The sequence below is a fragment of the Lethenteron reissneri genome, chromosome 36 (genome assembly GCF_015708825.2).
Source record: "Lethenteron reissneri isolate LAM-NWPU_2019-01 chromosome 36, ASM1570882v1, whole genome shotgun sequence".
NCBI lineage: Eukaryota > Metazoa > Chordata > Hyperoartia > Petromyzontiformes > Petromyzontidae > Lethenteron > Lethenteron reissneri.
Window position 1 is genome coordinate 5,000,244 of NC_083814.1, and position 27,591 is coordinate 5,027,834.

General features: G+C 43.4%; 1 protein-coding gene and 1 long non-coding RNA gene across 2 annotated transcripts in view; one reads left to right on the forward strand and one right to left on the reverse strand.

Moving 5' to 3' along the window:
- The window catches only part of LOC133351037 (uncharacterized), a 61,559-nt gene extending 50,739 nt beyond the window's left edge, over nucleotides 1-10,820 (forward strand). Inside the window, exons 4-5 of the long non-coding RNA XR_009756141.1 lie at nucleotides 144-329; nucleotides 8,482-10,820. This is a non-coding gene — a long non-coding RNA (uncharacterized LOC133351037). The remainder of the gene's footprint in view (nucleotides 1-143; nucleotides 330-8,481) is intronic.
- The window catches only part of LOC133351033 (calmodulin-binding transcription activator 2-like), a 615,463-nt gene that overhangs the window by 138,832 nt on the left and 449,040 nt on the right, over nucleotides 1-27,591 (reverse strand). Inside the window, 3 exon segments of the mRNA XM_061565919.1 lie at nucleotides 138-1,960; nucleotides 5,690-5,821; nucleotides 8,600-8,753. Coding sequence (XP_061421903.1) covers nucleotides 138-1,960; nucleotides 5,690-5,821; nucleotides 8,600-8,753 — 2,109 coding nt within the window.

The window sequence follows — 27,591 nt, forward strand, 5'->3', positions numbered from 1 at the left end:
TTGTTGTATTATAGTATCGATATTAATAATATTGTCATGGGTCATGGGTGTGGGTGGTTAATTGGTCTTGGCGGGGTAGGTGACAGTCGGACACGTGACGTTGCACTCCGCGTCACGCACGCCTTCTCTGGACTCACCTGCAGCGCCGCTAGCCCCGTGCCACCGTTACTGCTGCTGCTCACTTTGGGCTCCGAGAACTGCCGCCCGGCGTCCGACGGGACCTTGGGCGCCATCGCAATGTCGCCCGTCGACGAGTGGACGCTCACGGACACCGAGGTGTCCATGGCCGTCTCCACGTCCTGCTGGGGCATTGCCTGCAGCTCCGGCTGGTACTGGTACAATCGCACCGGGGAGCTTGGGTCCGATTTCACACTGGGGGAAGGGACGCTCACTCCACCGCTGACACTAGGCCCGTTGCCATTGACTCCAGCACACACTGCTGAAAACTGCGTAGGACTTTCCGTCTTCAGGACCTGGGTCTGGGCGAGCGGGCTCGCCGGCTTGCTGCAGCCAAGGTGCTGCTGCTGCTGTTGTTGTTGTTGCTGTTGTTGCTGCTGCTGCTGCTGCGGCTGATGCTCCTCTTTTGTGGGGTTCTCCTGCAATGTGAAAAACCCAGGAGACGGCTGCTGCTGTTGCTGCTGTTGCTGCTGCTGCTGTGACTGCTGGTGCTGTATTTGTAAGGAGGAAGGGGGGCTGGCAGGAAGGTGCGTGTAGGTGATGGCTGAATAAGGCTTGTGTGTGTAAAGGCTACTGAAGTCCATATTCTCCAGAGTCGTAGAGGGACTCAGGCACCCAGAGGAGATCAACGTCCCCTTAATAATCTGGTTGGTCGACTCAGAGTTGATAAGCAACTGGTTGTCTGGCTTAAGCGTGGAGGCAACGGGATCGGACGAGACAATCATCCCCCCGTACTCCTCGTCCACTTGGTGATCCATTCCTTTGACTTCCGTCTTCAACGAATGAATGAGTCCCGTTGCCGGGCTGAAGACAGCCTCGGCGGTGCCCGGAGACGCGTACCCCGGGTTGATGGAGTCCTTGTTGAGGCCCCCTCCGTACGTCTGGCCCTGCTTGGGACTGTTCAGGAAAGCGTCGGGGTCGAACGTGGACGGGGCGCTGATGATGGAGGCCCCGCCACCGCCGCCACCGTCTCCGGTGTCCATGCTCTGGTGGTGGTCGACGGCCACGGCCCCCGCCAGCGCCAGGGCGGAGTCCAGGCCGCCGTGCGGCAGCAGGGTCAGGCCCGACAGCTCGGAGCTCGACCCCGCGGCCAGCCCCGACAGCTCGTGGTTGGCCGTCGGCGGGAGCGCCAGGTTCGGTCGAACGGACTCCAGCGACAGCTCCTGGTTGACGGTGAGGCCCAGGCCCTGGCCGCCGGCTGACGCGGCGAGCGACATGAACTGCTGCCCGCCGGACAGCGCGGTGGATATGGGCACGGGCTTTCCGCCCGCGATGCCCGTCATGAAGATGACGGCGTTCTGCGGGAGACTGCACGTCACCGCCGCCATGGCGAGGCCATCCGCCTCGCCGAAGAAGTTGTTGGCGGAGCCGAGCGGGGAGTTCTGCGTTGTGTCCGGGATCTCCACCTGGCTCTCGGAGGTGGACGACGACACCACTTCGCTGCTGCCGCCCTGCTGCTGCTGCTGCCGCTGCAACTGCTGCAGCTGTTGCTGCTGCAGCGCCGAGGTGGACGAAGAAGGTGGGGAAGGCGACGGGCTCGCCTTGGAGCCCTTCCCCATGGGCCTCTCCTGGCCGGGGCTGCAGCTGCTCGGCTCCGTCTCGCACTTGGTCTCGCAGGACGAGGAGGTGGACGAGGAGGTGGATGAGGAGGCGGAGGAGATGTTCTGTACCTCGGTGAGGGCGGCCTGTGCGGCAGCGCCGCCGCCGCCCTTTGCCTCCACCTTGGGCGAGATGATGCGGTGCTTCGTGCTGTTGCACTTGTGCGGTGTGCTCCCTGCAGCCCCTAACCAGAAGAAAGCAGTCAATAACAATGGCGGGGCGCGAGGGAACAGTGGCGGCGCGTGAACGCGTTCAACGAGAGACAATGGCGCGAGTGAGAAGCGCACAATGGACAGGACTGGAGGTTATAGATGTTCGCGCCCGCCCGGGTGCATTTTCTCCGGGAAGCCAGAATAAAAATGTCTCTGTGGAAAAGATTCCCTCTGAAAAAACTGTCATTTAGTTTCTGTTTTCATCGCTATCGATTATCACCGCGATATCCAGCATGGTGCTGTCATTGCGGCGGTCCAATTGATGGGACACATCGTCTAACATCCAGGGCTGTAGCGCAGCAGCTCCCGCTAAGCAGTTGAGCGGCGGGGTGATGTCACACAACACAACGCACATCTGAGGCCTGCAACAGCATCTTGGTTGGAGAATCTGAACGCAAGTTGCGAACGCCTGCGATGGGGGTTTGTCGTCAAAGCGTTGTCCTGCTTCTCTCAATAGTCTCTGCTTTGTCGACATCCCTTGGAACAACAGTACACCCGGTAAAAACTGTACAGTGAACGTAAAAATGTAAAGGGGGCCCTGGCGAAGTGCCGGAGATGGGTATGCAAAAGTGCGGCTACTGTGGGAGAGCATTACTAGCGATTGACCTACCAGTTTGTTCAGGGGCACAAGTTATGGCGAGCATTTGGTTGGCTAGCACATGCGTGCTCCCAATTTACTGTTTTTACCCCTTTCTTCTCAATGCCACGTACAAATTTTTTCCGGATATATGTCGGCCACTGTTTACTCGTGGGCTTTATACGTCCACACGTATCTCCCCTGGTGACCTTGTACCGGTGTCATATTCAAGTTACCTCTCATGTCGGTGTATTGGGTTGAGAGTGAATTTGACAGGGCATCCTTGTTGACAGCTAAAGCAAATGTCTGACAACTAATATGGTTAAAACTACAAATATTGGTGAATAATGAGCAATACATTATTGTGTTCTTTGTGTGTTGGGCAAATGTATGATGATCTTAATCTTTTTCTAAAATCGTGAACACGTGATCTGCTGCAATGACATACGAAAAATACGAGAAGTCACATACATATCATGTCTGTTATAAGTTTACCTACACGCATTGCGGTCACACAATTATTTATTTCTGAACAAACATCCACTCACAAGAGCATGCCTAAAAAGTGAAAGAAACGTTTACTGATTTGGAAATGTAAGAATATTGTTAATTTGTTTTTTTATATTGTCAATTAAGTACCAAAGATAGTGGCCAATTTGCAAAAATGTGTGCGTATCTTCGTAAAAATAATGCTATTTTGTCTCTCGCATCTCTTCAAAAGTGACTCATATCCTTTGTAGATACACATTCAGGATCAGAATATTTATTTAGACTGGAGAAATCCAGAACACGCGTTACATTTTCACGTGGAATTACTGTGTCATGCAATGGCCAAACAACTTGAAAAGTCTGAGGCACCCACCCTTAACTCCACCACAAGCTATTAACCAACAGTGGAATGCATCGACTGTGGCATTAGTGAGGCTCAGCTATCCGTCACAAATATGTATTCTGTTAACGTATTTATGTATGTTGAAATTATTTTGCACCGTACGTAGCCAACCGTGGTAATCGGAGGCGCGGGGGAAGGACAACAAACTAAACGCAAAAAGCAGTTCCAAAGAAATTAGTTTTCAATCTGGATTATTTAAAAGTGCAAAGCTCCAGTGACTTTCTAATATCGGAAGGAAGAGCGTTCCAGACGGCCGCAGAAGCGCGTCTGATCATTAACCCATGCCCTCTATATCACTAGCCTCTGTTCTAATGTTGCTTAGGTATATGTAATATACATCTGGTAAAAACAAATATATGTGTGTGCATATATATTTATAACTATTTATTGAGTATACATTGAACATGAGGCATGCGTAAGTTTTGGGTATGAATGTAATGTGCATGCATTAATCCATTAAGATTGGTTACAATCACATGCTATATGTTCAAAGTGTGTATTATTGAAACGTTAATCTGCAGGCTTTTAATTTAGGCCACCTTCAAAGTATCGCACTCACATTGAAAACACTTTTTTCTGTAAACATATTTCCATATTGTGATTATAATACTGGTATATTCTTACATAACCATGCCATTTACATGCACCGTTAGTGAAGGGATGTGTAGGTTGTTATATAAAATCCTTGGGCAGTGGTTCCCAAGATTTCTCAGTGGCTGCACCAACTCGGGGTGCTTTATTTATAAAATAAAACAACTTTTTTTAACTCTGGTGCTAGTAATGTATGGCATTTTGTGTTTGTGAAGTTGAATAACTATTACTATTATTATTCCTTATGCCTGGGAATTTGCCTCGACTCATCATAAATAACACAAATATTTCCTTCACTTTATTAATGTTTTCTAATTCGACCTCACTTTAATTGAACTGTCCATATAAATTTAGCGAACCCAAATTACCAATCGATACAGCCATAAAAAGCTTAGCACTTGTCAATAAATAATTTGGACACGTATATTTTTTCCCGGTCTATGTTCAGAAATATTTATTTCATTTGTAAGACTGCGGGAGGGCCAACTAAATTGCAATACATGCATCCAAACAAAATGAAACCTGCTCACAAGGCCAATCATTGGAAACCACTGCTCCAAGATACACGAGGGGTGGTTCAGTATGCCCAGGGACTAAATGAGTTAGTTTAAGAGTGCCTTTCCCCCCTTCCCCCCCCCCCCCCCCCCCCCCCGATGCAATTGGCTGCCTTACCATGACTCAAAACGCACGTGGATCAATTGGCAACTTCCACATTATAATCAATGCTTATCGTTGCTGCTTCTGCTGTGGGACCTATTGCAATGGCACATCTAAGTGAATTGTCAAAAAACACAGAAAGCAACCCTTACTCCAGTGCTGCATTGAAGCAGCATTATGGTTGTATTCCTCCTAGCACACATAGGGGACTATACAGGATTTAACCACTAAATTTTGAAGTTGCTTCGCTGTGTAACTGCACTACATTTAGCGACGATGGTTAGATTGTTGATGCAACTGTCTACTAATAGTTTATAAAAATGTTCAGGACGCTTGAAAATAAACTCCACTGACAATTACATCCCGGTGTGTGGAATTTTACTTTGTCAGAAAGTGACATTTTATCCACAGCACTGGAGGTTACCATACTCGTTCATTATTGAAACATGCAACGTGGCCCCCAATTATCAACCAATATGGGATTTTTGTTTTTATTTCCAGTGCAAACGGCGATCCCTGACGGTGCGCAGCCTGCACATTGCGTGTAGGAGGAATGGTTGGCCGTTGCTTGATACCGCGTGGGGTGACGGAACGAAGGATCCTCCCCTGTGTGCAAAATATCAGCAATACCTGCAGCGTATTAATTTAACTACTCGCTTTAAAGCTCAGGGGGCGTCTCATCTTTCAGGCGCTGAACGTATCGAAAATCTGCTGAGCGTCCTGCAATACGGCGAGTTAAGTACTCGACTGGGGGGGGCAAGTGCAGGGCTAAATGACACTCGCTATCGTTGACGCCGTACAAAAGCACTTTGCATCGTCCTAACGTTTCACTAAAACTTCCAGCGGGTTGGCGAGTCCATTCGAAGCAGGCATTGAAACCCAGGGTAAAAGCGTCGGGTCTCTGGCAATACTGAACCACTCTCCACACGCTGCCTTCTATGCAGGTGCGACAGTGATACCTGGGCGGGGTGTTTGTTTGCCTACCATTGCACAAGCAGGTGTGTGTCCTGGGCTGCGGCTTGGCTTGGTGGCTGTCCATGATCTGCTGAACGAGCTGCTCCACTGAAAACTCACTCGCTCCATTGCCATTTCCACACGTCCATTTTATACCATGGACTGCAAGGCCATATACATACACAGACACAAAGTTGCATCTCCTGTTATTGAATGGTAATTCATATATAAATCTCTCTCTCGCTCGCTTGCACTGTCTCTTGTTTGTGAAAAAGATTACGTATCGGTTGATATGAGCAAAGAGAAATGGACGAATTGCGATTCGAAATCAAATCGTGCTATTTGATGCCATTCGTGAGATATAGGGATTTTGTACGGTGTTTAATTTGGAAAGAAAATATCAACTGCACCGTCTTACGATCAAATCACCCTGGATGCGCCCAATCTTCGCCGGATCTCAGAAAGCCAAATCCCGGATCGAGCGTGGGGCGTGCTCGGATGGGCGACGGACACCGTGCCCAACGGACAGACAGCTGTTGAGGGCGTCGTGGGCAGTAGAGGGAAGTGCAGCAAAGTCCATTGCTGTTCTGCCTCCACCACCCCCTCCCCACCGCCACATTCACCAACGTGCACTGACCGGCAAAGGTGAAGTATGGTTAAACAAACCCTCACTGCCTGAACGACGTGGGGAGGCCTTCGTCCAGATGTGGATTGATAAACAGGCTGGGTGCGTTTACTGCATAATTTGATCAATCGCTTTAATTGCGGTATTTATTTATTTATTTAAAACATTCGTATCGTACGGTTACTCTTCAGGCATCCGGCCACAGCCGACATCTGGCCCGGAGAGGCAAGCGAACCTCTAATGTAGCCATTACAGTGGGGATGAATCCCGGTTGTTGTTATAGAGTTTACAAATTCCTTTTTTAATAACATAAAAGAGTGACCTCTTCTATTAGCCGCGCTATGTGCAGCGTATCCATTCACACCAACCGTGAAAGAACACGCGGAATGTTCCCTACACCAAACCGCAGTGTGTTTTCATAGCAAAACTTTATTTATTTGGTGATGAAATGTCAGGGGGTGTGCATATCGCTTTTAAATGCACGAACGAGTTCAACAAATAGGATGTCACTGTCGGTGAAAGCATGTCCTCTGATAGATATACGGTATAATGAATAGTAATGTGCAAAACTACTGCATACTATGTTTAATTACCTCGGATGTTGCACTGGATAATTATTATTCAATTCTCTATTTAAAAAAAAACAAGTTCAATGAATCGTCCATGCCTAACATGAGCAGATTTCAAGGTGTTGGCTTATGTTTGGAAATCAATGTAATTGTTTATTTCAATACTATTTACATTTAAAAAAAAATAATAATCAGATACTGCAACTGTGTCTATGAAAAGTATTGTGCGCGTGTGGTTTTGTGTGATTACCCTACAATTACTGTATTCTCCCGGTTTATACGACGCACACCCCCCCCCCCCCCCCGTATGTTAAAGCAAAGGGTGCGTCTTATAGCCCGGTACACGTGTGCGTGTGTGTGTGTGCGTGCGTGTGTGTGCGTGACCAGATTTGTGTGACTGCATTGACACCGGGCGCTAGTTTGAGGTGCGTTTTAGATTCCGGAGCCGCTCATAATCTAGAGAACACGGTTAATACTGGAGGTCAATTACTATGAAGTCGGTGTTATAATTAATAAGCATGGCCGCATTAAGAGGATCGACTTTGAAGGGTGTAATAAGATATGACATTGCTGTCGAGTTGCAGGAATGTTGGAAATGCATTGCACGTTGCCACCACCTCGTGGTTACATAGCAGAATATCAACTTTGAAGACGAGGAAAATACTACAGCTGAACATGCAATTTTGAACAAGGGAGAGAAAAGTGCATACTGAATATAAGGGAATTAAGAGTAGTGTTTACGCACTGCCTGACTGCTTATCCTCATACAGTATCCCTAACCAAATAACTTTTCCCAATTTAATTATTGAGTCGATTAACAGGTAATCCTAGCACCGACGCTTAGAGACAATTATGATTGTATTCTGGAAACACATGACACTGTTGGATAGAGCATTGCTGACAAGGATGCCATGTTCATTGTTGTTCATAGGGAAGCGCAGGGATGGCACTCTTAATTGAAAATGACCGTCCCTGGACACCGGTACACATTAGCAAAGACGGTGACTGACCCATGAGATGGCAACTCAACTGCAACGTACGACAGCTGCGCCAATGCATTGTCGCTTTGTGAATGAATTTAAAGCGAATTGGCCCCTTTCGTGACTGTGTGTGTCCAATGAAGTCTAAATGTGCTTCTAGGTGGCATTAGGAACATTGTGCACGTGTAAACATTTCACATTGGAGTAGACGAGCACCATTACGATGACGAACAGACAGGCACAGTAAAACAGACCTGCTCACACGGAGATGTTAAACAAGGAACACGACATTTGGTCACATTTGCAGTGTTCGAAATAACTAAACCGTTGAACAAACAACTGCAACTCTTAGACCCAAAATAGATGACCTATATTACTGGGGCAATCGGCACGTAATTACTGAGGACATTATTTATGAGGAGATTTCAATTGTAAATAATGAGCAATTTGGCAACTGAACATTGACTACATTCTGTCACAATGGCTCATGATGTGTGGCCATTTATATAGGAATGCACGGAGACAGTATCTACACGCTGTATATGTATACACACATGCATATGCACACACAATTGTAATTAAAAGAATGCATACAACAGAGGTGACCTAAGCAATGAATGGCAACATGGGCTCTCTCTCTCTCATCAGTGACGGCTGGCCGAAGCTGCTACCTGAGGCTTCTGTCAAGTCCAATTGTGGAAGACTGGGACACCCCCCCCCACCCCCCTGTCCTGTCCGCACGCACGGGCACTGACACAGTACTCACACATGGGCTTGAGCTGGCCCACCAACTCCTCGCGTGACCACTTCGCCCATTCCTTCCGGTCGGTGTTGATGGAGCACAGGATAGGTCCGCATGGTTTCCCACAGTCCTCGATGGCTGGAACATTCAGGTAGTGGACCAGCACTATGTCTGGATTCTGCGCCACAAAGGGGTGAAGACAAGGAGCGGAATGGTTAATGTCGCAATGCCACGGAATTATCTGTCGATGTTTCGCATCACAGTCGCAGAGACGCATGGGCCATCAACACTGGGAATTGCCAATGTTTCCTGAAGGTACGAGGGATGTGACCTGGGTGGTATTTAGTTTGTTGTCCTGCCCCACAGCTCCGATTAGCACGGTCGGCTCGGTATGGTGCGAAAGACGTTCAACATACATACATACACGTAGGCTTTCGTGATCGATATTATCCACGAGAGGTTTTTGGGTTAGATCGCCTGAATATAAATGTGTCATTAAACCCACCACCACCAGACACAGCCAATTAGTAAGGTTTGTCACGTGAAACAAAGCATGCCAATTCGTTACAAGTTCAGCACACCCGTGTGGTGGCAGGTTTAATGACACATTCATATGTACGCGATCTAACCAAAACCCTGTGTTATGGATAGATACATACATACAGGACTAAAAATATCTCATAATATCAAACGAGGTGAGAACTACATGAAACTGACAAAGACCAGAACTTTGAATGATTTATGTTCTGGCAAGATGAACATATTTCCCCGGACAGCCATGATCCTGGGAAAACGAGGAAACTAAACTAAAACTATTTTTAATTTTACCAGGTAAGGCCCACTGAGCTATATAGCTCTTTGTCAGAAGCGACCTTGCCACAAATGATAGCTCAATGAAGTGGCTCATCATGTGGAAATTCATTGCAACCAACTACTCTAAACGCATGTTTGTTTCTAAACGTGAAGGGAAAAACTGGAGGAGAAAAATCCAGGCGACCACAGGGAGAACTCCAAATATATAGGCGTAAGGGTTGGGATCGAACCCACAACCTCCCGTATACCAGGCGAGGTACTTACAGAGCAATTACCAAAATAATAGCATGTCCTCACATTACTATTCAAATACTGTTAGTTTACAGAAGAGTGCTATGTGTACTGGGTATTTTCTTTCAAGTGTTTGGCAGATACGACCTTTTCTTTAGATTCAATGAATAATAGCAAATAAAGCCGGAGCGCTGTGTTGGTTAGAGACTATTTAAATAATATATACGGCAATAAACCTTTTATATTCTAAACCCAATTAAACTGCCTTCAGAGTGTGACACTCAATAAATATGCCATTACTGTTCAAGTCAAAGCAAGCATCAGTAATGGGGAACTGCTTTCAGGCACCAGCTACCAAGTATGCCATTCAACAACTTCATTGGGGAAAAATGTCTTCTCAAGACATTAAAATGCAAATTCAGTTGTCTAATAAAGTCACATTTGATTACAAAAGCATTACTGTATAATTCGAGCTGCTCTAATCATTTAAAGCGGCCCTCCGGCGTGCCTTCGGGTCGTACCACGTTCACGCTCGGCACGGCGTCCGACGTTTCACTCCGCGTGCCTTGAGCTGGGTCAGGAAAGCGAACACACGATTCGTCGAAATTCAGCGAAACGCGTTTGCGGGCATCATGCCCTGGAGAGTGCGCGGCACAGCCCGAGCGAGAGCACATGCCGGAGAGGTGTGACGCAGCGCAGCGCCGGCCTTTAGCTTCCCCTCGCGTTTGGCTTTCTCAGTAAGCTTCTAATTATATTATTGGTTCTTTCGGTAAAGTCACGTAGAAGGGAAAATAATAATAATTTAAAAATATAAAACCATATTTTTTATTATTTCCCTTCTACGTGACTTTACCGAAAGAACCAAGAATATGAATCCCAGCAGTCATGAAAGCTTTAAATCAAAATTTAAGCTTCTATTTGTCTTTTCTTAAATTTTCCTCCACTTGGCCTTACAATATGTATTTTTGTCATGATGTACTGTGCCCTGATAATCTTAGAGAACGGCGCTTTACGAACGCCACTTATTATCACCCCTGCTAACAAGGGTCTTTGTGAAAGAAAAACGTCAGGATTCTGCACTATTATTTACGCCTTTCACGATTAAAAAAAAAGCACGCATTGGTTTCACGCAATTTTGTCAAGACTTACTGAATTGTGGATGTGCATACATACGGTACTACAATTATCGATAAACTCTCCAAGGCTGTTTATTTATAAATTGTCATGGGAAACGTGCGCACAAAACGTGGGCTTCGTGCACTGTCACTCCGTCTCCTGCAGAGGGCAATATAACATTAGTGGAGAAGAAGATGAAAACATCACGTGGGAAAAATGATGAAGCCCTGAATATTTTGACACAGTCGGCGAAGCTGTAAAAGAGTGAAACTTCACACTCCGCAAAAAACCCAACAACTTTTAAACGTATTAATTGTGATCCGCACCAACAAACCCCGTTAATCAACAATTATGATCACTCGTAATGAATCATTACCGAGGTGGTGGGAATTGGCTCCGAGGTTCAAATTAAAGTTGTGCTCATTTTGAAGGGGAAAAAAAAGACGTGGCCACTGATTGGATCCTGAATGAGAAAAGTGCTTTCCCTGTGGCCACCATTTTATAACGGGTTGACAACAGTGATTTCAGTCAGTCGACAGAGAGTGACTCATGCATCCTTCCTTGTTAATAATTCATTCGTGTTTGTATGAAAAGCACACAATGCAATGCACACGGTTTGGCTGAATAGGTACCAGTGCCTTCTGATAGCCAATTGGGATGCCCGAAGCCAATTTTTTTATGAGCTCCTAGTAAGAAGACAAAGTACGTAGAGAATTGAGACATAACCACTATGCCAGAAGAGATCTCGACAACAGAGATGTACCGAGACAAGAGATAGAGACGCAGCAAAGAAATGGGCTGAAAATAGAGTTACACATATAATTCAGTGAATTTCATCACAATGGGAAGTAAACACATGCCTACGTATTGGATAAATTAATTTAAACAGTTAACATGGAATCATTTGCAAAGGGGCATCCAGGAGGTATGCACATTCGTGATTTTCAAGGAACACCATAGGCGATTAAACATATGCGGTTCTATGCAGCTCAGTATTCATGCGATGGAGTGTATACAGCTTTTGAGAAGGGCAAATCAAAAGGAATCCTAGCTTGTCATGAAGAACTATCTAAAACTAAACTCTGTTTATTTTACCAGGTAAGGCCCACTGAGCTATATAGCTCTTTTCAGAAGCGACCTGGCCACAAATAAGATCCCAACAAAGTGGCTTACGTGGAAATTTATAGCAGCCATACACTCTAAATGTGTGTTTCCAAATGCGGAGGGAAAAAGCGGAGGACCAGGAGAAAAATACAAACGACCATGGAGAGAACATGCAAACTCCAGATATACAGCAGGTATCATCAGTGTCGGGTACGAACCCACGACCTCCTGTATACCAGGCCAGGTAGTTAACATCTCACAACCGCAGCGCGCCTATCATTCAACCATCCATCGTCGCCATCAGTAGCAATCGCCATAAAACGAAAAGCTGTCACCCACCTCCAAAACAATGCGAATGGCAATAATGAGATTTCACGTTGTATGCTACTGGTAGATGTGCCATAGCTGAGCAGCTGGCAAATGTAATGTTTTCCCTCCTTTATGACAATGGGCGGTACGCAGATTGACAGCTGGCTGCACGTTATCCGTACTTTTGCTCTGGCCTCCCAGAGACATAAACCACAATGATCACCTGGGTGGGTGTACCGTGTGCGCGTGCACACACACACACATATGCCGAATCAGTACACAGAGTTTCATGGGAACAATCAATATTCTTACTTTTACTTCAGAGACAAGGATATACGGGTTTTTCCCACTTTATACGCAATTTCGTTATGTATACATTTTCTAATTTTGGATTAATGGATCACCTATCTGAACAAAAAGCGTCTACTCTTGCAAATGTCACGGAATTTTTACTTTACCACATGACGTATGTTACATTTTTCTTGGGAAAGACCACATTATAACTTAGCCCTTTCCTGGCAGACTAATGGTCACTTGCCAGCCAGTGCCGTGAGGCGAGATGTTATCGTCCTTGCCTGGTAGGCAGGGTTATGGGTTCGATCCCAACCCTGACAATGCCTGTATATTTGGAGTTTGCATGGACACCCCGTTGGTCATGTGGATTTTTCTCATCGAGAAACACGCATTTAGATGATTTGTCTGCTACTATAAATTCCCACATGTGAAGATGCAAACCACTTTGTGAACTATCATCATGTGTGGCCAAAAATAGACCAGTCGGCTTTACCTGTTAAATACAAGTTTATTTGTGCAGCACAGGGAGAGCTGCCACTGGGGGTGGCCATGGCAGCAGGCAGGGAAAATGGGTGGCTGAGAAGTGATCCAAGTCGCTTTGAGTTGGTGAGTTGCTGAGGCATATATGTGCCCAATAAATGCTTATCTTTAACAAGCCACGCTTTGGTAAGTTCCTTCGGGTAAGGATCCTGTGGTAGTGATTTCTTTTCATGCATTTGTGAAACCGAAAGCAACGACTCAATGCAAACTGCCCCAATGACTAACCGCAGCCTACTGAGTTACCCATATGGATACGGTCGTATTTCGTAATACAAGAGAGTAAATATGTAAATAAAAAATAATTAATGGAATGTTCTGTTGATTGAATGTAGCAGGCCTGTTCTATTAATATATTTGGTCCATGCCCACCGCCTCCCTCGCCTCTTGCATGATAAATGTTGAGCCATAAAGGAATAGATGTCTCACCTTAAATCATGCGTGAAAAAAATATGAGATGTTATCTGATTTTTGTGACCGGGACCCTCAGCTTTCCAAAAGCTTGATTTACTTATCACCTCATAAATCAAAGCATCATTGCAGCTGCAACTTCATTTATAGCATCCAATTTAAAATATTACACCATTTTTTTATTGGACCGATATCAAGTGTAAAATATTCACTGACCCGTTCATACAGTTCCATGACCTGAGCTACGCACGAATATAAGTGCCCTGCAGAAAGGCTACTGTCAGCGGTTTGTTATCGGTAATTACACACACTGCTCAAAATAAATTGGGTTTGTATCTGAATAACCCTACCACCGGAAAGTGCTATACTGTATCAACAAAAACGAGAAACGCAAACAAAAAAAAGTGCTTTTCCAAAGGATATTTTTCAGGTCCATTAGTAAGCACCTGGGTGTTATTTCTTACCGTGCAATAGATTGGCCTGCTTTGCTCATCGCAGTTATTAGGCATTCCCAGTGGCAAACCTGTCTCACTAACATAAATATTTTTTATTCCCAGACATTCCAACTTAAAAGAGGTTGATTTTTTTTGTTTACAAAAACTGCCAATTTTTACAAATGAGATTGCAACAACAATAATGGTCATGATTACCTCGGTCACAATATTATCATTCCAAATGCAATGTTATCAATTCCACTGCTGGATGAAGGCCTCCCTACGCCGTTGTTGGCCGTCATGCCAAGTCTTATTGTGATACAAAACGCATTGCTATCACACTATACGTGTGTGTAATGTTCTGTGTAAGCTTAACGTGTGTGTAATATTAATTTTGAAATCCCTCATTTAAAAAAATGAAATGAAACAACCATCCAAATAGAGTTAAAATATCACATGCCCAATGCATTACATGCTAAAATGTAGGGTACAATGACGTGCATTTATGTAATTTTAATAAACAAATAGGCACATTATTTTGCCTAAGAGCACTACAGCACCAGTAGTTTCAGGAGATATGTTAGCAGTTGGGGACGTGTGGCTGACTTACCAATTGATACATCGCCACTTATTTGTCCACAATAACCTAAACAACTGCAATACAGTACTTAATCTATACCCAGATGCAAGTCCATAGAGACTGTAGTTTTAGACTGAAAGGGAGACGGGCTAAAACACAAATATGAATAAATAAGAATAAAAACGTGACTATAAGACGATGAGTGGAAAGCAATCGCGCGTGAGCACAATTAATATAAAACAATATATAAATCTAACATGACGCATTTATTTATTACAATGGAGCGCACATTACTCTTTGTAGGGGAGCCCTACTGGGAATGCCAATACGATACGTACGTACCCTCGACACAATTATTAAAAATCAGCGAACACAATGGTGCTTACGGCACTCGCGAGAGATGCGCTCACATCCAGCGTGGTAGTCTTAACAAATTATCACACTACAACAGTGTGCTGAAACAGCACTAATGGCTGATTACACAGAAGCGATGTTTTTAATTTATAAAATACATTATTAATACACTCAATTAAAACTATTATTCGATAAGCACGTGTACATCTGAAATTGTAAATGCACGTGTAATAAATTAATTTGGGATTTACTGAGCCTAATATATCCAATTAGCAATTAACTGTTTGAAAATATCTTACAGCTAAGAGGGGTGCACATTTCTGTGAGCTGCTTTGCAGAATTCTGATTTGTAAAGATTAATTTCCAGATTAATCTCCCTCTAGGTTATTCGTCAGCAGGACATGTTTTCTGGGCAACAAGATGAGGCCGCCTTACAACATTAGACCATCAAAGCTCAAAGTTCATATTTGTACTGAGTGAGCTACAGAGTAGTTCATGAACGAATACAGGAACAACAACAAAAAACATCACTATGTTCTTGATTTTTCAGCAATTGTTGGAAAGAGGCGCTGCCATGAAAAGTCTTGCACACACCACTGCTGAAACAAAAGCCTCCACCAGATGGAGCTCGTCCATACAAGCCCCACAAAGAGGGCATTTGGCCTACTCTTCCACGCCTGGTCAGACGTCTTGGAAGAGGTGGGGGAGTTACCCTCATTTTACCCGACCGATAACACGCCCTGATGAGCGGCGAACTGTCCACGTGCTTTTATTGAACGTAACTTTGCTCATAAACGCGATTATACACGTGTAGCATTCGAACACCAACTTAATGTGATTTATTTTATTTGAGAATTATTGGTACAAATGGGAAATTTAAGTGAAGCCAGAAGTCACACTTGCTTGTTGAAGGGGGGAGGGGACCCAGGTTCGGTTCAGATATTTCACACTCGCCACCGATGTTAGACGTGGTTGGGAATCGAACTCGGGTTGTTGGCTTCATTGTGCAGCGTGCTAACTATCGCGCCACCGCTCCACCCAAAGTTCCTGTATCTATTTAGAAATAAAACAAACATATTCACGTCCCGTAGCATACCGAAAGCCTGTGTCCTCTCATTAAACGAAGCTGCAAGTGAAAATTACGACTAATACAACTTATTTAACAGCGTTTCATTAACTAAAACAGCAACGCATAATATTCCGCTTCCCCCCCCCCCCCCCTTTTAAATAATCGCTTTGTTATAAAGTACGGTGGGGCTAACCCTGCTCCGTTTGCTTCCAACTGCAAAACCAGGAAGAGGCCCGTGCTACGAATACATCACCATACATCTTTAATGCCGCCATGAGCCACTGTTAGCTCTATTTCTCAGCAATGCTACAATCAGCACAAAGCCATTCTTCCTGTCATTACCTCGGGGGAAGTGCAAAGACTGGGTCTGGTTTAGGGGTGGACGACTGGCCGGGAGCGGGGAGGAGTGGAGGCACAGCGGAGAGAACGTGAGAGTCTGCAAACTTGTTTAATGGCAAGCACAGGGCCTTTTCCGAGACTGCAGATCCAACAAAATTGGACTGGCGTGCCCTCACACTCAGCCACCGATTTGGGGCTTTAATCAGCTCTGAAAAAATTGTTATAGACATACTATATAACCACTAAAACGCCCCATTTTTTCTCTCTCAGATATTTAAATCGTCTCCATCCACATGGAAACCAGACAAATATGCATCGCTCCATTTGTTCACAGCCACACATATATATATACCACACGCAATGTAAACATAATATGTATACAGAATATTGTATATGCACATATAAATTGAATTGTAGGCTGGCTGTTACAGTATTTGCACTTCTGTAAACTTAAATTTGAATGCATGTAACTGCATTTCACACGTCATTTGTGCGTTGTTGAAAATCACCGCTGAACGGTTTTCTTTGGGCTGGCGAAATAATGTGGACCGAGTGTCAAATTGTGATACAGACCACGATGTGAATAACAATTCGAAATCAAAGCATCTTGGCTATTTCTCTTATATGTGAATCTGGGCATATATAATATCTGCTGGATCAGCATTATATAATACCACCAACATCCCAAATATCACAATCCACTCCCGAAAAAGAGAGTTGTTGTCATACAATGTTTCTGTAACGAATAACGACCAGTGCACAAACACTGGTGATTTAATGTCATCGAGTGGAAAGCCACGTCTCAAGTAGACAGAGGGACAACGATATATTTCAGCTGCAGCAGCAGGGGGCATGCCATGGGTAACGGCGTAGATATGTAGAAGCCATTCCATATACAATTCTGGACGAAAAAACCCAACATTCGTATTATGCAATAAATTCTTCATTTATAATTGCAACATGTGTATAAACAGAGCACAACTTAGTGAAATTGGGTTTCTATTATTAACGACTCGGAGTAGTTCAACTTGACAGAGTCAATATTTCCCTGTTTTTATTTGAATAAGTTGAGCTACTAAGCATGTTTTCAAAGTGGAATTGTTTCTACTTAGGAGCCACTATTAACGTCATGTTCTGTGATTTAGACGCTGCGTTTACAGTCGCCTCACATTTATAATTGTCAGTAATTGCAAGGAATGTATTGCATGAGGTGTATTTAAACTTGAGATTTACCCACATTCACCGAAATAGATGTATTCAACAAAGCATACAATATACTTTTTGTCCTTTTTAAAAAATATGTTTTTTAGAAGGACGTTAATTTGTACCCATTTTACCGATTTCACCCAATATCTTTGTTCAAGTTAAACGGCAATTATTCCAACAAACATGTGAATGAGCCAACTGCACTGCTGAAAAAGGCAGTCCCCGTGCCTTTTTACTGCTCTGAGACAATGGTAGATATTCCACGTTCCTATGGCAGGAGAAATGCTAGCTTAAAAGATAACCATTGTTGATTAAATTTCGATTTAAAGCTTTCGTGACTGCAGGGACTCATATTATTGGTTCTTTCAGTAAAGTCACATAGAAGGGAATAATAAAATAATAAAAATAAAACATAATAAAATAATACAGTTCTCACGACGTTTCGACCACAACGCAAGCAGCCGTCCTCAGGTGAATAAACAGAGCTGTCCGAAAGACTCATTAGGACGCTGTCTTTCGGACCAAGAACATTGTTGATTAGTCAACTCACAATCTTGCAATTGATGGTAGTGCATTGGAACCAATATGCCAGACGACTGTTTTCCACACAACTGGTTCAAGCAACTCAAAATATACGGCAGTGTTAAACGTATTTTCAAGAAAAGCTTTTTTTTTGGAAAAATAAGTAAACATTTCACGATAAATTAAATTCAGTCCACGTTGCATGAAATGTATCGATCATCGCCTTTATATTACCCACATGACATATTTACAGACCTGTTAAAAACGTATTGATTATCAATGAAAACAAATTCAAGGCATGTCTCCCTCCTCTTTTTTTTCTGCCCTCAACTCGATTTTTTCCCAAGCAGTGCTGGACTTTGGGAAAACATTTCAAAATAAGTTCGCAACCCTATTCAGAATAATGGGCCACACATAAATGAGGAGCTAAATCAATGATTGTTGTTTTTTTTTTTACAAAAGGCAGAATCGTAACTCACACTTTGTTTACTGCTGTAAGTCCCCCTCCCCTCACTCCGGGGTATAATGTTTGGGTGAAATTAATGTACCGCAGTACCTGTACGTAGAAAATTCAGCTGATAATATTTTCCTGACTTTGACTTTACCATAAAATGTGTTTTAAGACATTCTGTCTGTAGTATATTAAACACAGTAAATGCACAGTATAGGTGTGCATTCACACATACGCTGTATATCAAACAAATACAAAGATCTCCCGCATGGCTTCAACAGACTTTTGGGGAAAGTGCTGTTAGTGAGCACCTAGAAAGGCCAAAAAGGCACACGAGGGGGTGAGTGGCGACCACCACACTCGGCCGCCTTTGTTTCTGAGTGGCAATGTTTACACACTGCACCAGGCACTCATTTGGTGCTGAGTCGACCTAGGGGAGGCACAGGACCGGTTCAGATAATCGTCACTGGTATTGGCCGTGGGCGGAAATCGAACCCGGGTCGCCAGGTTCATAGCGCAGCGTGCTAACCGCTACACTACCGCTCCCCACACACATACACACAGTAATGCACGTTTCTGTCTGTGTGCGAGCAATGGGAAATACAGATGCAAATTAAATGTTGGAAAAAAAATCTAATAAAAAGCCTTCTGCTTTTAATGGTCAGACCACGTAATTTTGCATAGAGCTATGTGTGTGTCTGACCCATGAACATCTGTTAACATTAACCCACTGTACCGTTCCCTTACATGCTTTATACAGCGTGGCCCAAAAGTCAGGACACAAAGGGTTATTATATCTACTTTAACAGATCACATAGGGTTATTGCATTTATTTTAACTAACGTTCAAATATACTTCGTTCAACATTAACACATGATGCACGAATTCTCTTTTGAAATAAATTGAGGACTTTTGTTTTAAGATTACACGTGTAATCTTTGCACATCCATCAATTATGTTTAGTCTCAATTCATTGAGGGTTCTTGGTCGAGTTTGTAAAAACGACGGATTTAAGGTGAGCCCACAGGAAGAAGAAGAAAAATAGATATTAACAATGACAATCGATGGAATATTAGCTTACGAACACGCAATTGAAACGTTTCAATGCCAGTGTTGAAATAAATGAAATAACCTTACGTGTCCTGACATTTGGGCCACCCTGTATAGCGTACAATAAGTACAGTATTCCCAATTTGCCAGCGTGTGCAGTGATTGAAGAGGACAATGAATGTCATCGGCAGTACAATGTCATTATGTGAATGCATAACAGATAAAGAATACATTCACATGGTAATAAAGGAGAATGATACGTTTATTTACATAAGTACTCTCTGGTTATGAATGGGTATATATGTAGTTTAAAAAAAAAACTATGCTATTCTTTATTGTATGATAAAGGGTCCTCTTTGACAGAGGCACACACGACATATATTGCAGTCAATATTATACTGGTAAGAACCACCTGGTTCCACCAGCCCACAGGGGATTCTTGTGTCCGTCCGTCCGTCGTGCATCCAAAAATGGGAGGGGTGGGGCTGGGTTGAGAGAGGGTGGGGAGGGGCTGGGTGGAGAGGGTGGGGAGGGGCTGGGTGGGGAGGGGTGGGGCTGGGTGGGGGGTTGGGAGGGGTGGGGCTGGGTGGGGAGGGGCTGGTCACCCCGTGGTGCCCTTATAAAACTCAACGTTTAACCTACTCACGCCGGCTTGTGCCCGCCCTCACAGTCGGCCATATTTGCGGAATACACCACGCCGCCGTTGACCCTGGCCATTGACCGAGCAACCCAACGTTCCTACCAGCTCCCTCCGCAGGAATGTGTTTGCTGGTTTAGAAAGAGAATACGGTGATGGAGGAATTTATATTTTAAATGAATTTCAAAGATGTCTAATAAATTGTGCAATGTAATAATGCGACTATAATTTATAAGAATTTTCTTGTTTGTCCAGAAAACCGACACCGAGACATACGACTATTTGTCAGGAGGGTCCTGCATTGGTTTGTATTTTTATTATAAGATGTTTTCAGCCAGTGTACCTGTGTTTATACGCGTGGAAGGAAACCGGAGCACCCGGAGAAAACCCACACACGCGTGGGGGGACAACTCTCTATTTCTGTACAGATGGAGACATGTGCAGATTAATCCACTCGCTGCACTGTCTTCTTCTGGCCAACCAGGGTATTGCACCTCCTCGACACCCATGGGAAGGGAGCTTCACAATGTCTCTGTGGTGAACCACCAACCCTCGCTGCCTTCACAGTGCTCGATTTACAGCCAATGTGCATAGCCACCACCGCCCGGCTATTCGTTAGCATTCACAAAGTATGCAGACTAATAGGCCGCATTTTCTATATTAAAATCTAGGGAGTTACGTCGTTCTTCAAACCAAGATATGTGGCCGTACTCTTGTAAATTACTGTTAAAACCAATTTTAAATATTTTAGCCATTTATAGGTACAATTAAAAAGCAAATATGAAAAAATTTTGGAAGAAAAAATGCATGCAAAGCTCACGTAATTTAAATGCTGGACCATACTTCACCAACTTGGTCAGCACGAGTTGGTGAAGGGGAGGCGCCAAGACCAGTTCATTTATCACTCATCACTGATTTTAGCCGTGGCCAGAAATTAAACTCAGGTGGCCGGGATCATAGAAAATCGTGCTAACCACTGTGCCATCTCTCCTCCGTGCACACTGAACGATACTTGAATTACAAACATGCAAACTGTCAAAACACAGAAAACGTGAAGATACTAATGTTTCCAAACCGAATTTTACGTCTGTCACGTGACAGAAATACACGTACAGCAAACAAAAACGAATATTATCCACCTGTACCGGCATCCAACAGCACTGCTGCCTTGTTGCATTAAGGATTTAGATGTTACACTAGTGTCTGGCACGGTGCTACAGCTTTCAATGTGACTTTAATAGGAACCAGAGGCATGGAAAAACATACATAATGCAAGCGGAACCCACTTTTTTTTCACTCTTGAGGCACAGCAATTCATCTAATACAGTCCAGAGCAGGTGTAATAGCAGCAGGAGGTTGAAAAAAATGCCTCACAATCATTTAAAACTTCGCAAGCTAGACGAGGCACAAACATTGCTCACGTGTATACAATCGCGAATTTGCACACGATCGCACACACACGGCGAACAGCTATTTGAAAATTGGGTAGACCTTTGAAGGAAGTGCACTGGAGTTTGAAAGCGTCAAGCCATGCATGCCTAGGGTAGGTGTCTTTAAAGTGCACGACTGTAATAGCATTGATTAAATCACCGCATTAGTTTGCTTCCTTTCAGGAACAATATCTTGCAGTAAATTAAACCTATGATATACACATAAAAAAATGCATTCAATGTGTTAACATTCATTCGAAACGTAACTATGTAGAATGTAAAAGATACGTAACATTGACATTTAATTGACATTGAATTTAAATAATGACCAAATATGGTCAAATTCGCTCGTAATTGGTATTTGCAATGTATCTAATTCAGCATTCTTTTTTATTTCATTGTTTTCTTGCATAGCATTGCCCATCAGTGTCTGCATTGTAACAGTTGCTTTAATCAGAATATCGAGACATGTGAGGGTGATTCACTCCAGTGGCATAGTGCTTTGTTCACTGCTCCATGAATCCAACTTCCTGAGTTAGAGTTCCAGATGTGGCTAAACTCAAGAGCATACGAAATCTGAGCCAGATCTGAGCCACATCTGAGCGACATCTGAGCCAGATCTGAGGCAGATCTGAGCCCCATCTTTGCTAACTCTCATTGACTAGTGTGGCAAAGCATCCTTTTAAAACAAACCCCTTCATCCGGCAATCTCTTGGCAAGGGGCTGAAAATGTTAATGTATTATTTATTAGAGCGATGAAATCAGCCCACGCGCAGGAGAAAAGTGGATTTTTACATCGCTGAACCGTGAGTGACAGCGACAGCTTACTAAGGCTTTCATTCAGCAGTGGTTAGATCATGGCTCGCGATTGTTGTTTTGTCTGAGAAATACTTTATTTTGTTTTTGGAAATCAGCCACACACCGCTAAAGAGCTGCAAAACCCTTTACATAAAAAGCCCACCATGATTCGCATTGGATCTTGGAGCACCAAAAAAAATCTGCCTTCAAAAATAAACGTATCCGAGTCCTGACATCACCTGGTCCAAAAACAAGCACAGATATAGTTTGAGGCACCAAGGCCTGCACTAAAACAAGAAACTCCAGAGCGGTGACTTTTGAGCAAACTTGCCAGTAATATCTGTGCAGTCAGTTATAAAAAAAAAGTAGTGATTTTTCAGCCTTGTTCATATAACAGATGAACTAACGAAACAGTTTATGGCTCTGTGTCAATGCTTTGTCGTGGCCCCTCGACATCCACAAAGTACAAAACAATTTTGCTGCCTTTATGACAGAAAGTGTTCACAAAGCGGTGGCATCTCTTTCACCACTGGGGATTGATAACAAGTCTTGGCCACAACATCAATTTAAGTTATGGTTTCCATAGCTCAGCCCACAATCCAGAGATATTAGGTGTTTGGCTTTATGTTTAAACAAAAAAAATAGATATGGTGGGTTTCCATGCATGCCTATGACCGAGGATATGCTCAAGTTATTTTTTTTTATGTTTCACAACAGCTCTATCCTTCCTTTCTTCCAAAAAAAATGATGGGACAAAAGTCTCAACGACCGTTGACATTTATTACTGCGTTAACATAAAGCGAATGCTCACCTTACGGCAAACATATAAAAACACGTGACTGTGTACGTTTCCTTCTTTCCTGAGATTGAGCGCCGCTGTCAACTGTAAATGCAGGGCATGGGGCAAGAGTTTACATGGTGTGTGTATTCAAGGTAAGACGTCTGGATCTCTATTTCTCGTGTACGGCTTGAATGTTATGGCGGTGGCAAAAAGCGGGTTGCACCCATCTCACGGAAGTTATGGCTAATTTGGCTAAGACCCTGGGCAGAACAGCCTGTTCTTTGTAAGAAAAAAAGGGGGGTGATGGAATACTCCCACATCTGGCAAGTGGATGGAACTCGATGATTGATGTCCTTTCGGCTGAATTGGGTGCTTTCGAGTGCCTGGCATCATCACACTGTTGTAATGTGGGTTGGGAGTCTAATACGCGCGGTTTATCCCATTTTCACCAATGGGCCATATGCTTGATTTATCAGGCCTGTGTGTGTGTATATATGGGCATATCCTGCGTATACGCTGCATGTTGGCTGAAGTCACGCACCTCGAGGTATACATGTATTTACACACTCTATAAAATTCAAGCTGCATTAGAATGTATGAGGGCATTACCACTGCAGTAGAACAAGCGATGAATTTCGGAAGGCTTATGTGGTATCTAGAGTATGGGACGGAAGTTCCATTAACCCTGTTATAAAATATATTATGATACGCATGCAAGTAAAGGTGCATAAGGATTACTCGCTCAGTCTGTACATTACACATACAGAACATAATTGCGATGGAAAATGCGAAGATTATATTACATAAGTTTATACCACAAACATACACAGTACAAAGCCAATGATTTTATTATCAATTGGAGAGCTATTAAAGTGTGACGCGTATATAAATAGGCATCCATGCACTCGTGCATACACAGCACAAAGCCAATGATTTTATTCACATGGAAAATGCAGTTGATAAAAGAGATGTGTTTAAAATAACTAAATGATACCGCAAGAAAATTGAAGGCATTTCCTTTAATTCCACATGAAGATGTTTCTGATCAATGCCACGATTAATCGTAAATTGCTTTATTTTGGATTGGATCGCCGTGTATGTGTACACGGTGATGCCAATTTCAGCTGTGCACTCAACACAACCCAACACGCCTGAAATAAATCAAGTCATCGCGAGGGGGGATTCGGGAATGTGGCAAATGATTCCGTTTTTTAGCAATGCCGATTACGTTTAAAAGGCAAGTAAACATTTGACAATGTCTTATGAGGTTTCACCGAACATCATCAGGTATTAGCAAGAGCTACTCTGGATTTTTTTGTATTTCTGATAAGTAAATCATAAATGGCAACCCCCTTAAGAAGGCACAATGGAACTATAATGCATGATTGAGACAGAATAATCAAACTAACGAATTACTTCTGTACACATCTCAACAGGAAACACAAACGTTATAATATAGCCGAGCAGAAAAATGAGCAAAAATTGTGTTGGAGGATCGTCGAAATAACTCTCTTAAAAAAAGCAACTCCAGAAATAGCCTTGCCAGAATATGTATGCCTCGGGCAATAATTGCAAGTGGATCAGAATGAGCATGATCAAAATTCAAAAGCTGTATGAAAGAAAGATAGAATTATTTTGCAAAAAAAATATTAACGAATGATGATAAGGAACATTTCAATGTGCCTGAAGAGGATTGTTTTCAGTTTCAAATGGGTTAAGAAACTGGTGTTTGTGATAGAGAATTACGAAAAAACATGAAACAAAACACTTTAAATTACAAATTAGCGACCTTACCATAGATATCCCACTACAACACAGACAGAGTCATATATACAGCAGCTTAGAGACAACCTTTCCTTCAGATTTTAATCACGACTCACCACAGCCGAATGAACAATTCCGGAGTTTAATTGCATAATTATTAAGCCTCTGTGACATTTTGACTTATTTTGTGCAGATTCATTTCAAAATGTTATGGCTCTAGTTTGTAATCAGATGCTCACGCGCTCAACACACACAAACAGACACTGACGCAGGACCTCTGTGTGTGTGTGGGGGGGGAAGAGTTTCCAAATATGGTAAGAATCATCGCACAACCTTCACGTGGCTGCTGGTAACATAAACAGAGCGAGCACTGATATTTTTTTAGCTCGGTTTCTCAATACTCTCCTGCACTCTTAGGGGTCCCCCTCCTCTTTGTTGCCAGGGGTGTCTCCCCGTGACCCAAGGTCATGCCATTTGGTTTATTGCCTCCTCCATTGCGCTCATGATGACCACGTGGACCAGGCCATTGTTGGCCGTGATTGCTCGTCCTCTGGAGGGATTTGCCTGCAGGCCTTAACAAAAGGAGCCCATCTGACTGCAGCACAAAGTCGCGTCCTTCACCTATTGTGGCGGGGTGCAGCCATTTAACTAAATTGCTTTTACATGGCCAGCTTATCAACAGCCCTTCAACAAACGCCCATTAACCGGACTTAATAGAAATCCTCGGAAAGAGTGACTTAATTTAGCTGGTTTTTGGAAGCAGGGCAGGTTTCTTTGACGGGTTTTTAATTTAGATCGTCGCGCACAGCAGCTCAGCTCCGTTTGCTTTTTGTCGGTGAACGAATTTAATTTCTGTTTACCCTAATTGCATAACTTGCAGGACTTGCGTTCATTTCCAAGTGACCTTACAAACAACCTTCTGTCAGAAAAAAATTGGGAAGGAATTGAAATGTAAAAAACAAACGATATCCCACCGGTAATAGACTTCTACACTGAATCAAATTCCTGTCTAATGTAAAACGTACGCTTTGCATATTATTTAAGCACATTTCCTAATAGGTAGGGGAGGATTATTATATTATTTATATAGTACGTGTACATTATAGTTGTATCTCTCGTGTGCTTTATTTGGAATTCTGAAAGCATTGACAACTTACCACGCTCGTGTCAGATATTACGTGTGTTTACTATTTCCAGGTTAGACTATGCAGGACATCCTGGCGATGTGACTGATAAACTTATATTATCATACATAATTGGGTTTCAACGTTCTAAGTTTTTTTTAAACACAATCTATTGCCTACACCTGATATCATAAGTAGAACAAGGATTGACTTTGGATACACTCAGTGATATAGATTAGAGGAATGCTGAAGTTACATAACAACTGTGGCTAAAAATACATTTTAGCCCAAGCACTTTACGCTAATTGTTTAATCCACTCCCCAGCAGAGGGCAATGCAACAGACATTACGGTGTGTTCTCCGATAATGCGGGTCGCGTTCCGAAAGACAACGCGTTCTGGAAAAATCGCGTCATAATAAATAATACATAATACAGGGCCAAAGCACACGTGAGACGCACACGCAGGCTGAACAAAGACTGAGGTGCGTGGGTAGCATCTAGAAGCATCCAGCAGCATCCCAATGCCTTGTGTGATGCTACACCAAGAGAGCCGTTTGACCGCTTATTCCTACTCAGTTTCATTTCATTTCTGTTTAATTAATTAGGATTTACCCTGTGAGCCATTCGGCTCGCGCTGAGACGTAGTTCCGTGCACTCAATCGCGTTATATACAATTCGCATCCTGCGTTATAAAACAATGCGTTTCCTGATACATTCATAGCGTTATATCCAAACTCGCGTTGTGAAAACGTTCGGCGTTATAGGAGAACAGACGGTACGTGCAGTGACCCATGCGTGCAAGGATCGAGCACTTACAATTTACTCAAATTATAAGTTAAATAATATGGGGAGGTGGACGATGATGGTAAGCGGTTGAGGGCGTTATGCCATGAACTCGTCTCACACGAGTTCGATTCCCAGTCACGGCTAATATTGGTGGCGAGTGATATTGGAACTGGCCCTGAGCCCCCTCAACCAAGCCACACTGCCCAGCTTGGTGAGGTGCTCTCAAAGTACCCCGATGACTGCTAATTGTGTTTAGTTTGTTGTCCTTCCCCGCACCGCACCTCCGATTGGCACTGTTGGCTACATACGGTGCAAATAAGTCCAACATACATATACACACATATGAGGCATTGGTGTTTGGTTTAAGAATGGCTGGAATTTTATTTTATAAGTATATGATACGCTACTATTAAATGTAGGCCAATGGAGCTCACGACCCCTGTACGAGATGGCAGAAAAAAATGTGCAATAATACAAATGAGCCATAGTAGAGGTTTCTTGGGTTAGATCGCGTAAATATATAAATGTGTCGTTAAAACCCGCCACCACCCGACACAGCCAATTATTACGGGTTGTCACGTAAAAGAACATGACAATTTACAATCTGAGTACTCAATTTACTGAGTACTCAGATTGTAAATGTTGTGCCTTGGCTCTCCAACACACCGGTTAGTGCTGTACTAGTGACGAATTGGCACGTTCTGTTCACGTGACAACCCTTACTTAGTTGGCCGTGTCGGGTGGTGGCGGGTTTTAACGACACATTTATATATTTACGCGATCTAACCCAAAAAAAACTCTATTATGGATCATATTGGTCGCGAAAGCCTCCTACGTGTTAATATAAATGAATGTTAAAAATTAGACCAAATAAA